General features: G+C 41.0%; 1 protein-coding gene across 4 annotated transcripts in view; it reads left to right on the top strand.

Annotated features, from left to right (window-relative positions):
• Positions 1 to 14,896, top strand: part of myripb (myosin VIIA and Rab interacting protein b) — a 126,395-nt gene that overhangs the window by 6,223 nt on the left and 105,276 nt on the right. For all 4 annotated transcript variants that reach the window (XM_086306078.1, XM_086306077.1, XM_086306074.1 and 1 more), the window contains exon 2: positions 1,223 to 1,429. In XM_086306078.1, coding sequence (XP_086162204.1) covers positions 1,320 to 1,429 — 110 coding nt within the window. In that variant the 5' untranslated portion in view covers positions 1,223 to 1,319. The remainder of the gene's footprint in view (positions 1 to 1,222; positions 1,430 to 14,896) is intronic.

The following is a 14,896-nucleotide window of genomic DNA, read 5'->3' as shown; positions in this document are numbered from 1 at the left end:
AATTGTCTGGTCTTCTGAGTCATAGCTCTCTTCACTGGCAGTGCTCACCCATCTTGTTTAGGCTCTGTTGTTAATGTTCTCCTCCTGTCCATCTCCTCATCTGTCTTCGCTTCTCTTTCTGTGCTGTCATTACTGTTTTGGTCTTGTTTTTTTGTTGTTGTTTTTTTAAAGGCAACCCCTCTATGTCTCCGAGGTTCTATTTTTACTTCACCATATGTACTAATATGCTAGTTCATGCACCATTCGTAGAAATAAAATCGTTGCAAGACATTTTATTTTTCAGATAATGACATAAAAAAATACTTCAGATGGTCAAGAGGGCCAGTTCAGTGACTACAATCAACCGAGGCGAAACTTAACAGATGGCTGTCGACTACAGCCGCCTGTTCTGGCATCCGCCTGTCAGTCAAAGGGGCACCCGCTTCTAAAAATGATAACTTTAATCCTTAATGCTGTTTAAATGTGTGAATTCTACATTTTATTTGTAAATATAAAATATTATATATTATCATAATATAAAATATTATGGTATGAAAGGAAAAATTAGCTAGAGTGAGCAGATTTCTTTTAAGCATGGTTACTTCAGCTCTGAAAATGGGCAGTTTAACATGGGAATCTGTGAAAGCCTCAAGTGGAGAGAAGAGGAACTGCAGTTTTGCAGCTTCCAAGGAAGATGCTTGGCTTATCAATAGTCTTAGCCAACATAGACTTCTATATTTCTATTTATGTTTAACCAAAAGGGTATAATCAATTCCACAGCTACTGTATTAGACAGGATTCTTGGATGGCAGTATAGCACATCACATTGTTTCATAGTCTAGAAATATCCAGGAACTATACAAATGTTTTTAGAAGATTTTGAATACATTTGCTTGACATTAAATGTTCCCATAAGTTCAAAAATATATATTTTTTGCTTCCAGTGCTAGTTTATGTAACAGTATTCTGAATGGTCCCAGAATGTGTGAAGAGGATGCTTTCAAGGCACTCGATATTCACTTTTCAGCCGAGGTTCATCCTGCAGGCAAAGCAACCTGTGACTCAAAAGTTATCCACAAGTCATACAAGGAAAGTTACACAGTCATTTTCACTGTGAGATGAGCATCATTCGGTGTTAAATTACTAAAATCCACTCGGACATACTCACACAGCATATAAAAGTGAATTTAATTAAAAAACGCACAATCCATTTTTATTTTTCTATCCGTTTGTCTTGTTCCAGGGTTGTCCCAGCCTCGGCCCCCAGAGCAGCGGTTCCTGTGCCTCTCCACCTCTTTGACTAGCAGCAGCAGCAGCTCGGTGTGGCGAGGGCAGGAACAATGGGCCGAAAGCTGGACCTGTCAGGCCTGACGGACGGCGAGGCTGAGCACGTCTTGAAGGTGGTCCAGCGGGACATGAAACTGCGAAAAAAGGAGGAGGACAGGCTGAGGTGAGATTGGAATTGTATATTCAGTGCCTATTTTTTATTTTGAGTATTTTTAGCACATTTGACAAGTACAGGGTGATGTGACAGGAACTGATGCAAGGCAATGTCATTCGCGTCTACAGCTGGCTCTTACCAAATCTCCTTTCTGCAACCTGCTTCTTTACTAGTATATTTCTTGTGCAATAAAATTTTTACAAAGTATATAAAAATTACATTTACTGTCTGCAAAACAAAATCTCTGAATGGTGCAATAACAGCTTGGCAACAGTGACTAGGCACAGCAGGTACATACGCCTGACTCTCAAGGACATTCAGGAGACTCGACAACAAAGACGCCCACATATGTTGAATATGTATTACATAGTTCTAATGTCTACTCCTTAAAAGGGTGTCTTTGTACACATTCTTCACGTCTACAGTTTGTCAGCGTCTGTACAGCTCATTTACTCTAGGAAGGGTTTATATATATGTTATCCATTTCACCAGAAAGGAAAGGAAAGAGGCTCTTTAGGCCTTGGATTAATGTGCGACTTTAGACACTTTATCAAATCGAGATGCTTATCTGATTTAGACAGAAAACCTTTTACCACATAAAGTTTACAATACTCTGCAAGCTAAAATGAGGTACATAGAAAGTTATGCCTACATGTTGCGGACTGTGACGATGTACAGCCTAAATAATGAGACCAGTGATTAAAAACTGCTGATCTGGGTGAAATTAAGATTTTTGCATTGAAATGAATGACCTGCTGTCCTTTTCTGGGTAAAGACCTAATGTTTCAAAAATGAATGCATGTACCAATTACTGAACGGGCCACTGTAGTGACTGTGAATTGAACTGGGTGCTATGCTACAATGGAAAGCCTCTTCGGCATGGCTTTTGTAAAGTAAAGCAGTCAAATAAAGCAGCAGTAAAATAGCTCTTCTTCCACACAAAACGATCCCTGTGAGCGTCACCCAACCCAATCAGAGATTTCATCAGATGATGGACCAGGTTATGTGTTCAGTATAAGTTACAACAGTGATTTTAAAAAGTACTGTTTTCATGACACAGAAAATTCCAACTGTAAATTCAACATAGTTCTCAAATGCCAATCATCTTGCTTCCTAGTACACCTGTCACATGTGACTTTAGGCCGTGCAAAGCATGGAGCAAAACTGCAACTACACTTGGTTTTTTCCCAGTAAAACAATGACGAATGTCATGTTTTACCACATTAAATCTAGCTTAGTTGTGGCATCTGAAGCCTTGTTTCTATCAGGTGTTTTCCATCATGCTTATCCTCCACCATTAGATCCATATCATACAGTGTGGCTTTTTTTGCCAATGTTGTAACAGCAACAGCAGTTTCTGTGAGTTTATAAATGAAGTAAAGTAGCAAAGTAGTTTTTGTAACTGAGTTTTCAGTCCTGCTCCTCCTTTCGTGTTTTCTGCTTACAGGCTGTCAGGTCTGATAGGGTCATTATTTTGGCCCTCTGGTCTTTCTCTCATGTCACATCTTCTTAATTAACAAATGCTAGACTGCTTCCATCCCTTCAGCTCCTTTCCTTCACTCCCTCAGGGAGGAGTAAGAGCGGATTCAGTTTGGCTGTGACAGACATTAATAGGAGGCCGGCCATCAAACATATGCTCGGTTCAGTGTTGTTGTTTCATCGTGACTACAGGAGGAGGTTTGCCAGTGTATCTAATGCCACCACAAAATCCAGAAAGTTGTTTTTAGCTGTTTTTCAGCTGGAATTTAGGTGAACCCTATAATTTTTGAAACGCAAATATTCTCCTTTGACTGCCTCAGCTATTTTGTTGTGGAAATTTGATGTCTTTCTTCAGACTTGAACAGTGAGCCTCAGTGGTTTATTGTTCTTGAGTGAATGCCACAAGTGATTAGGCTCCTTTACTCGGAGCGCTAAACATCTTAGCTGTACTCAGAGGAGCAAAACAAAGTTGCTTCACAAACCAGAATGCAGCCGTCGGTTTGCGCTGCTCGAAACTCTACTTAGTTTCCCAGAATTAGTTTTAGAGCAATGATGCTGCATTCCCAAATTACTAGGCTGTAAAATATTCCCCCATCAGTCTGTCATGAATGAGCTGAAATAAATTATGACTCTCAGGCTGTTATTACTGCTGTTTACAGCAAGGAGATGAGCAGAATATTGATGATGTAATGACAGGGGAATATTTATTAGGCAACAATTCTTTAAAAAAAGCAAAGCAGATATAAAAAAAAAAAAAACAACAACAATTTTTTTTCCCCAGAGGACGCAAAGTCACAGTTGATCTAAATTTGTCCCCCATGATAAACCTAGATTTAAGGGGTATTTCAGCCCAATTCAAATGAATTGTAGCCTGTAGTGCTATTTGTACATTAAGGTTGTTTTGATTTGTCATTTTTTTGAGTTGTGGAGAGACTGCTGCCGTCGGGGAGTGTTCTTTTTTTGCTTAAGTTGGTGATGTGTGACACAGCAAATCATTGGTTTCTAATGCGATGATGAATGTGATTCACTTCACCTGCCAGTAGTTTGTGTATAAAAATTGAGAGCTGTAGTTCTTAAATCTAAAGGAGTGTTTTAGTAAAGTCGACATTTAATCCAGTGACACAGATCTGCAAAAAAGAAAAATTTGCATGTTTTCAGCTGTCAAAATGGTCATCCATGTAATTAAATACAGAGGTACCCCCCTACCCCATTGAGCTTATATTTATAACTGCATTTTAGGCAAAATCTTACTGGAGTAGTAAACAGCAAAGCTCCAAAACAAATGTTTTCTTTCAATAGACCTTCCCACATCTTAAAAACTTGTCTGTTCCAAGCCTGTTCACAGCGTCTCATCTCTTATGAATTTTTAGTATCCGAGTCCAAACCAAGATGAGCCTCGTGGCCTCACGGGGCAAAGTCGACCATCTCATTATAATGCAAAAATGCTACAACTGTCCTTTAATTTTTTAGGCTGAATACCACTGCTTACATTACCCCTAACATCATCAAGCTTCATCAGCCTGCACAGTCAAATGCTTTAGACTCTCTTAATACTGCCCATGGCTAAATACTGAACAAGGACGTGTTCTTGGTCCATCTCTCTCTTGGGAACTGTGTTTTGCTTTTTCTTTCTGCCTTCATCTAATAAATAAAAAATATTTGTGTGGTGGTCCTTGCATAGTTTGACTTTATACAGTTCCGAAAAAAGAGAAATCCAAACAAAAGAAAACAATCTGCATCCTGACCACTACCACGGCCAGTCAAGTTACGGAAGGAAGAAAAAGAAAGAAACCCCAAATCCTCTCATTTGCACTGGAAAATTTTCCGCAGTTTACGAATAGGAATATAAATCTCTCTCCATTTATATATCATTCACAGCAGGCTCCCTCTGCGGTTTGCATGGCTAACTCTTTTACGATTGATTTATGGTAATTATTTATTTATTTGTGAAGGAAGGCAGCCCTGCAGAGCTTCAAATTAGGCTGGTAAACTTTCGTAGGACAGTTTAAGGCTCAGCTGGCTCATTTAATGCTGAATTTAATTTTCCCTCATGGTGAATAGGGCTGTGCAATATGACCAAAATCTCATATCCCGATATAAGAATTATATCGTCTGATAACGATATAAATCACAAAAATGTAACATTTTCTGTAAATTCTGTGAATCTCGGGTAGCTCGACTTGCGTGAAGTGTTTCCAGCTGGGCGTCGTGTAGCTGGAGTCGAGTGTTTTAACCGATGCATGAAACGATATATTTTTAGACATAAGTTGTAAATTAACTGTAAACTTTTTTGCTTCTCATCCGTAGATACTCTGCATACTCTTTCACGTGATTCAGTTTATTTTGAAAAGTCTCAATAGGATTTTGAGCTTTATGGTAAATGGCCTGTATTTATATAGCGCTTTACTAGTCCCTAAGGACCCCAAAGCGCTTTACATATCCAGTCATCCACCCATTCACACACACATTCACACACTGGTGATGGCAAGCTATTGTAGCCACAGCCACCCTGGGGCGCACTGACAGAGGCGAGGCTGCCGGACACTGGCGCCACCGGGCCCTCTGACCACCACCAGTAGGCAACGGGTGAATTGTCTTGCCCAAGGACACAACGACCGAAGATTGTCCAAGCCGGGGCTCGAACCGGCAACCTTCCGATTACAAGACGAACTCCCAACTCTTGAGCCACGATCGCCCCCCCCCCCCCCGATTTTCTATTTTATGTAGAAAATAAAGAAGCGGTCGCGGTGGTTTTACCGTCTTTGTTGCTAACTACAACGCATAAAAGCAGGCGCTTGTCCGTCCGTAGTGTGGTTATATTAAATATAAGAGAAAGAGAGAACTTTAAGAAATTAATATAGCCACTACAGTGACCAACAAAACGATGAAAAAATGCTGTAAACGTTTATTTTGCGACATCACGAGACAAACGATAGCGTAAAATGAAAGGATAGATGTTTTTATATCGTCATCCGATATATATCGTTATATCGAACAGCCCTAATGGTGAATAATAAGAAATATTTGAAACACCTGACAGACTTTACCTGCTGTCTTATACACACTCAGATAAAATAAATTCATTAAAGAAATGGCACAGATAGCTATAAGTTTAGTTAGAGACAAGTGGTGCTGTTCTTTAAATTATTTAAAGTTTTAATGTTGGAAACTGCAGGTAGTCTATGATGTCTCCCGGCTTTACTGCTTTAATATTTTTAAATGAGTGTTTAAAACTATGTTTATTATTAATGTATAACACAATTCAATTTGTTTAGATAGTTACTATTCTGTTGCTGCTGAGGTCTGTTTAAGGTATACCTACATATGCTCAATTTCAGTAGTGTGATGACATGTATTTGTCATATTCAACACCTGGATGGAATTTCATTACATCTGTAACAGCTGTTCATTTGGGCTCGGCAATCAACAATTCAAAATCTGGTGGTCAAAGGGCACTGTGAACTCATGAAAGTCATTTGACCAGAACTCAAGAATTCTTACGCTAATGATGACAAGATTTCGCATTAATGTCTCAAAGAGAAAAAGTGATTTAACTTCAGGTTCTTACAATATACATATGCTCATGATGTATCTGCATTTTATATTTTGTCATTACTCTAATACAGCTTTAGATACACTTACTAAAGTTAGACACACTTAATATCTTTTATTGAATTTGCTGAAAGAATTCAGTGCACACGTTTGTTATGAATATGTGCAGACATGGACTTTAACTGTAAGTTGACTGGCTGGGTTATAACAGTGGGGTGCTAATCCTAGTTTCAAATGAAGTTTAAAGACATCTGAGGCCTTCATTAGTAACCCATAAACCAGCCATGCAGCTGTGATCTTTAATCTGAAAAATCAAACAAGAACTTAAATGTCATATTTGATTCTGTCTTGTGTGTGAGCTAGCACTGCTGGTGCTTGACTGACACTTCCTCCCAACTGCTCTTGTTAAACTTTGCTGGTTTTTATAGTGCAAAGCACTTTTTTGAATTACAGTAGGAAAAGAAAAGCTGAACTTCATGAAAATTGGGATGGCTAACTTAAATTTAAATGGCTTACTGGGAAACTTAAATAGAACAAAGCTATTGAAAATGTCATTACTAATACTTGTGCTTATCCTGCAGTGCTGTCACAGTTTAATATTGTCACAATTTTTAATATTAGATAAAGCTGCAGGGCAGCAGGGTGGTGCAGTGGTTTGCACAGCAAGAAGATCGTGAGTTCAATTCCACCATCAGCAGATAGGATCTATAATCAGGTCTGGTTGTACAGTGGGGCAAAAAAGTATTTAGTCAGCCACCGATTGTGCAAGTTCCCCCACCTAAAATGATGACAGAGGTCAGTAATTTGCACCAGAGGTACACTTCAACTGTGAGAGACAGAATGTGAAAAAAAAAAAATCCATGAATCCACATGGTAGGATTTGTAAAGAATTTATTCGTAAATTAGGGTGGAAAATAAGTATTTGGTCACCTCAAACAAGGAAGATCTCTGGCTCTCACAGACCTGTAACGTCTTCTGTAAGAAGCTTTTCTGTCCCCCACTCGTTACCTGTATGAATGGCACCTGTTTGAACTCATCATCTGTATAAAAGACACCTGTCCACAGCCTCAAACAGTCAGACTCCAAACTCCGCCATGGCCAAGACCAAAGAGCTAATTTACGAATAAATTCTTTACAAATCCTACCATGTGAATTCATGGATTTTTTTTTTCACATTCTGTCTCTCACAGTTGAAGTGTACCTCTGGTGCAAATTACTGACCTCTGTCATCATTTTAAGTGGGGGAACTTGCACAATCGGTGGCTGACTAAATACTTTTTTGCCCCACTGTAGCTGGTGAAATTGAAGTCAACTTTCCACAAAATGTAGTTTATAACAGTTAATTTATGATTTAACAAACAATCTATGATTATGAAATCATCTAAAAACTGTAAATGTGTTATCTTTGTGAAATATAAAAATGTAATATAAGTTACATGTAAGTAAAAAATAAGAAATTGGGAATGGGGCAAATACTTTGTCAGCTACCAGCTTTAACTGAGTTCCACACTACAGAGCTGAAATGATATGAAAATAAATCTGTAATAGCTCCTGTTTGCAACCTCACTGGACTGCATCTGAGGGGTGAGGGTGTGCTTCTGTGTGATTCAATTAGAGGGGGTGAGCTGCTCAACCCCTGGCCTCCACCGACTCAGTGGTCATCCAGCTGGAGAGGCTCATTATGTAGCAGCAGGCAGCTCAGGGGAGCATGGGCTTGGATCTACTTAACAAACAGCACAAGCACACCCAAGGGAGACAGACTGGGAAATTATTATAGATAGCAATCCACCACTGTTGCTTTGTCAACAGCGAGGCAATGGCTGGAGTTTCAGCCGCTGGTGACTCTTACAGGTAATTTTCTCTCGGTGTTGGGAAGGATCCACTTCATTAAAGTGTCTGGCAAGTCCTTGCATGGATAGGGCAATTACTGTACCTCCAAGACTCATTTCAAATGCAGCTGTGGCAAGTCTGTCCCACCAGTTGAAAGGCTCTCCTTTATCCCAGCTCCTTTGTGTGCGTTGACCAAAGCAAATGGTGCTCTTTGGGTAAGTCTTAATTATATGTGAAGTTGTTGTCCTTTTTAGTCTTGGTGTAATTGCTGGCTGAATAGCAGAGAGTGATACTTTGCATCACCAGCTTTAATTAGTCAGTAAAATTGTGAATGGTTAAGTAATGAAGTTGTGTTCAGAGAAGTGAGCAGTAACTACTGATGTCTTTTTATTAGAGATCTTGTGATTGTTTGAAGCTTTATTCAAACCATGTGCTCCTGTTTTATTGTGCAGCTGTTATTATTGCGCATTAAACACATTGAGCTTCTGTGTAAGAGGGAATTTTTATTTTGTTTCTTATTTTTTTGGCATTTCCAACCATTAGGTCAAATGCTATGTGTCATACAAGCAAAGGCTTTGGCATCTTTTTTCTCATTTCTTAGTCAGTGGTTTCTTTTTAGCTCCGGTTGATGTGGTTGACAGGTAGGGACAGGTTCACAGGAGTCACACTGGGAGGCTGTCGCTCTGTCGGGGACAGAATGACCTCTATTTCATCCTCCTGGCTGCCTGTGTGGAGAGAGGCAAGAGGATAAAGATGAGCTTTGTAGATATATAAAAGGACAGCTTCAAAATGTATTATTTTTGAGCCAAGATGAAAGACAGCCAGGTTTGTTTGGTCCAAGTGGCTCCTTATTCACGAGGATCAATAAATTGGTGTAATTGGATTTCAGAGCGCATGCAGTAAGAGAGGATATTGCCCTCTGTTGCAGGACAGTCCCTCTGGGCTGCACTGCCATCTCCTCTATTAAAGCTGCACTAGAACTGGGGGGGCAGATGAGCCTTCTGACATCGACTTTAAGGCCTGAGGTCTTTTCCTTTCACAGCTTCGACTCGGATTTAAGTTTACACCCACATCTATTACACTGTCGTCCTCTAAATGCAGCAGAGTGTTGTTTTATTAATGTTTCTCTAATGAAGCAGGTTTCCCCAGACTGAACTAATGACCCCGACTTGTGTCTGCTGAGGAAAAATCCAGAAATTGCGTAACTGGTCGAACGCAGCTTTGAGGTTTTTGGGCGGCTGAATGGTTCCATTGTGTTTAACAGACATGCCTTATTCTTTTCTTCTCAGTGTCTAAGGTGTTTTTTCTGTGCCATAATCCACTTTTAGGCCCCGCTTTAAAATTATTTTTAACACTTACAGTATATAACCTGTGCAGCAGCCAGTAAAGTAGGTCTTTGCGTAGTTTAATTTCAGCCTAGCTGTTGTTGTGGCAGTTGTGTTTTCTTGGCTGCGGTTCCTCTTTGGTGGGTATTAGCTGTGTTGTGTTACTGGTGTGGGTTATTTGTCTGACTCACATTGATGTGGATTGTTTTTGATGTGAAAGTGCTTTGTGTGTGTGTGTGTGTGTGTGTGTGTGTGCTGGTCTCGTCAGCAGCGTGTTGTACTTTATGTGTTTGTGTGCAGCAAGCAGGAAGGACAAATCCTTCTGACCCCATGTTTTTTTTCTGAAGCCACATTGGCCGGTGTTACATCAGCATCATTTTGTGATTATTTCACATTTCACGATCTGCCAGGGTGACATTACACTGCTCTGGTTATTGTAATTTAATTCTTTTAACTTTGTTTTAGACTTCAGAAAAGAAAAGCACCTGAATATGTTTTCTGCATAGATTTTTCACCCTGGCTACATCAGGAGCACTATAGCATTTAATGTTTCTTTAGTTGATCAGAGCTGCTAATTGCTGTGACCTCACTGTTGTGCGGTAACTGTTTTAATAATGCCACCCACTTCTGTGTGACAGGTCAGAGTGTTCTGTCTTTTAATCATATAAAAATAAATAAATAAATAAAATGCCATTGACTCATATCTCAAATAGCAAAGCAAGCTTCCCATTGTTTGAATGGCACAGTCTGCGTGCTGACTTCAGATCAGTACCTACTTAATTTGCTTACCTGTGTTCAGGGGCTGTACAGGTGCCACAGACTCTAATTTCTAATTAGATTTTAATATGGCTCTAAGTACACGACATTAATATAATTGAACTTAATTAGCAGAAGGAAATATAAGCCCCCTGACCACAGCAATTATACATGGGCGTGCTTATGCATACACTGTCTTGCTCTCTGTGTACAGACACATTTTTCTGATATATGGCTCATCTTATGCTCTTATAGAAAATAGCATCTTACCTGCAACTTCACCAATGTTTTTATTTACAACATTTAATCAGTTGGTGCTTGTTTAATTTTTTCCTTTACTGGTTGTAATTTTTGGATGGATTGCAGGTCTTTTTTAAGTGTTAGAAATGGGGCTGCACAATACTGTGTTTGTTTAATCGGCATCATTTAGTTGCACCATGGTAGCCAATCATGTCTATGATCTGTTAACTTAAAAATAAAACACACTAGAAATCAGAAAATTAGAAAACTGAAATGTCTAATGAAATTTGCTGTGCATCAGCCGAGTCCCTGGAGAACAAGCATCTCTAACAGATGCCAGTTTACGGCGTCTTTTTGGAGGTAGGTTCTGATTTCCCCCGAGTGTGACAAATCAGCCGCTGTTCATCCCCTTGGAGCTGCTGAGCCAACAGGATTGGCTGATGAGATGGTGAAAAACAAATCCATCCTAGCTACTTGTGGCACATTTCCTTTCATAGCTCTTACGCCCCTTTAGCGTTTCCGGCTGACTGAGTAGATAGGTGTCACCTTGCCTGCAAGTAACCTGGCGTGTGTGTGTGTCTGAGAGAGAGAGCGCCAGCATGTGGTGTCTGAGCTTCAGCTAGCCAAGGTTCAAATGGAGGTGAACGGACCACTGCTTATCTTTGTCTTTCTCTGGATAAACCTGCTCATTTTCCCACCAAGATAAACTCGCGGGTTATCTGCAAGAAGACTAAGACTGATTCAGAGCAATAACTTGAATATTTCTCCTGCGGTCTGCTATGATTGCTTCTGCTGCTGGCAAAATGTCAAGTGCTGTTTTGAGTCAGAGCAAAATAGTTGGTTCCAACAGAATGATGGTCTTATCTCGCTTCTTGGTTCCTATCTCTCCCTTTTTGAGATTGGCTCATCTATTCAGTGTCAGTGTCTGATTCAGTCCCATTTTCCATTCAGTAGTATATCCTCTATGCAGCTATCTGTGGATGTTTTGCTACCTCAGTAGATACTTAGCAAGGTCCTTTATGTGTTTTAGATGGGCTGAATAATTCACAATCTGTTATCACCCCAGTCCAACTCTTCTTTACACCAAGGCTAAGAGACACCAGACTCATTTATCTTCTATCACAGGTCTACTCAGTGGTTTGTGCTGTTTGCAGGGTTACTAAGCAGCAAATACCCAGTTAGTTACCACATCTTCAGAGAAAATGGATCTTTTTTTGGGAGGTAAGGATTTAAGAAAGCGAGAAGTCCTTTGTGGGATTACATCTTTTTCTCGTGAAGATGGTGCAAGGACAGAGCAGCTGAAACTGCCAAATGGAAAAAATGCATGCTTAAACAGCATCAGCCTTATGCATGTGTTACGGGTCCCAGATGTGAAGACCACAATAACAAAAAGAATACAAATCTGTAAAAATAAAGGTAGAGTCTCAGAGAAAGAATCACAGGAGCACTCGTGTCTTTTCCCGAATTGCATCTCTTATTTCAGATCAACAAATATAATTTACATCCAGTGCTTTCACTTGTCAGATATGCTCAATAACTGTAAAAGGTAAATAAAAGGCATTTGGCAAATATATGCATCTATGGTCATTACATTTCTCCAGTCTACACTGTTAACCACACTATTCCTTCACTCATTTAAATCAGCAGTGCAGATAGCATATAATGCCTTAAACGTCTTATTGCTCTTTCTCACATATAGGGCAAACTCAAAATAGCTTATCCACAAATCTGATATAAGTGCATAAATCTTACTAGATTAGACAAAACACACCTGAATGTATTACTTTGCAATGTAACAACATAAATGTACATTCATTCTTAGCTTATTCTTAACATTTCCACATCACTTGAACCATAAAGTATATATAAGATATTTTAATCTCGAATAATCTGATGTCAGGGCCTTTACAGTTAAATTGGAGCACCACACACACATATTTGCTTGTTAAATGGAGTTTACCAAGTTTAAATACATCCCGCGGGCTGGCGAACTCTCGCGGTAACTCTTGCGAGACCTGGGGCTGCGCGGCTCGGCTTTACCACCGCTGCGGTGCCGCGCTTCAGTACTTTTCAACTAAACCCCACTTAAGGTTACATCGGCGGTGTCAACATAACTCTCAGTAAACACCGAAGTAGAACAAGGCACAAAACCCTCATACACTGTATTTTTAAGACGATACTGACCTGTAAAAATAAAGGTAGAGTCTCAGAGAAAGAATCACAGGAGCACTCGTGTCTTTTCCCGAATTGCATCTGAGAGGACAGGAAGTTGGTCCGCTCTAGGCAACCGCGGGCAAACGACTACAGTGTCAACAGTTCCGCTTATTATTTCTCACTTTTACTCTCCTCAATTGTTATGGACTACACGTAATGAATGTAAAATAATAATTGTCTTAATTGCTGACATATGTTTTTCTTAAAAATAATAAAATTTACCAAAATGTGGTAGCACATTTGTGTTCACCACACGCTCCCCAACAGCAAAAGTGGCTCCTGACACTTAACTTGAATTATAAAAAAAACCTTTAAACTAACAAAGTCTCTTTACGGGGCGACCGTGGCTCAAGGGGTTGGGAATCGCATCTGTAACTGGAAGGTCGCCGGTTCGATCCCTGGGCTCTCTGTCCTGGTCGTTGTGTCCTTGGGCAAGACACTTTACCCTACTTGCCTACTGGTGTTGGCCAGAGGGGCCGATGGCGCGATATGGCAGCCTCGCTTCTGTCAGTCTGCCCCAGGGCAGCTGTGGCTACAACCGTAGCTTGCCTCCACCAGTGTGTGAATGTGAGAGTGAATGAATAGTGGCATTGTAAAGCGCTTTGGGTGCCTTGAAAAGCGCTATATAAATCCAATCCATTATTGTTATTATTTACAGAAGTCCCTGGAATATTCCTCTTGCCCAGGTGTCCTTAGACTTCAGGCATTCTTCTTCCTGAGATTTCTGTTCGATTCAATAGCAAGGAACAACATATGAAACAGGTAAGTAAGGGCTAAGGGTGAGGGGAGAGGGGTAGGGGGGTTGGGAGTAGAGAAGAGGGTAGTAGAGGGAAGGATATGGCGAAGGCTGGACGTTGATGGTGTTCACCGCAGGATGAGCCTGATAGGCTGGTTGACCCAAGGATGGGTAGGTGAAGAATGTGGTGGGACGTCTCTGCCTGCTGGACTGCCTAGGATGAGATGGTGGCTCTGGATGGATGTCATCCCCTGGCTCCACCCTGGGTTCCGGCTCTGGGTCAGGAACCTCTACTGGATCAGGACTGGACTCAGTGACGTCAACTTCTTCTTGAACCTGAGGCATCTCCTGATTGTCACTTAGTTGAGGTAGGTCTGGGTCTCTTAACACAATTAGATCCTCTTCCGGAACCATGGCACTTTTTTTTCTAGGTTGGACACGAGCCCTTAAGACTTGTCCTAGTTCACTTGGACCGGAGCTCCGTTGCGCTCCACTTGGAACTGGTGTGACTGGAGAATGGCCCCCTCGAGGGTATCTGGGTACACCAAGCCAGTACAATGGCTCACCCTCTTCCGAGTCAGTTGTGTCAGGGTTCGGCTCTGGTGTCATTGGTCTTCCGGTGGACTTCTTGTTTCTCTTGTGTGGTCTTGTAGCCTGACTTTGGATAATGTCCACTGGCAAGTCATTTACTTGTAACAACAAGTTCCTGTGCAAGGTGCGAACAGGACGGCCTCCCGCCTCTGGACTCACTTTGTAGACGGGGTTGTCGCCCACTTGCTCCCTCACAATGTAGACCGTTTGCTCCCAGTAGGGTCTCAGTTTGCCAGGGCCCCCCCTTTCACTCAGGTTTCGTACCAGTACTCTGTCTCCTGCCTGTAGCATTACTCCTTTGCATCTTTTGTCATAGTTTGCTTTGCCTTTGGAACTTGACTGTTGACTGTTTGCATTTGCAATGCGGTATGCTTCTGTCATCTTCCCTTTCCATCTTTCTGCATACCCATGTGGTGTCTCAGTGTTGTTTTCTGCCATGAGACCAAAGAGAAGGTCTACTGGAAGACGAGGGTGTCGACCATACAAGAGGTAGTACGGAGAGAAGCCAGTCGATTCATGCTTGGTACAATTGTAAGCATGGATAACATGGGGTAGATGTTCCTTCCAATTTTGTTTCTCCTTTTCTCCCAGTGTACGCAGCATCTGTAACAGGGTGCGATTCAGTCTTTCAGTAGGGTTGCATTGGGGATGGTAGGGGGATGTCCTTGAGTGACCAACGCCTGCGAGTTCTCTTAGGGACTTGAATAACTTATTCTCGAACTCGCGACCCTGGTCGTGGTGGAGCTTGGAGGG

The sequence above is a fragment of the Aulonocara sp. 'chitande type north' Nkhata Bay genome, linkage group LG9, assembly GCF_057382095.1.
Source record: "Aulonocara sp. 'chitande type north' Nkhata Bay isolate Kocher_YH1m ecotype deep benthic linkage group LG9, A_spYH_male_GT1.1, whole genome shotgun sequence".
Lineage (NCBI taxonomy): Eukaryota > Metazoa > Chordata > Actinopteri > Cichliformes > Cichlidae > Aulonocara > Aulonocara sp. 'chitande type north' Nkhata Bay.
This window is presented reverse-complemented; position numbering and strand designations above follow the sequence as displayed.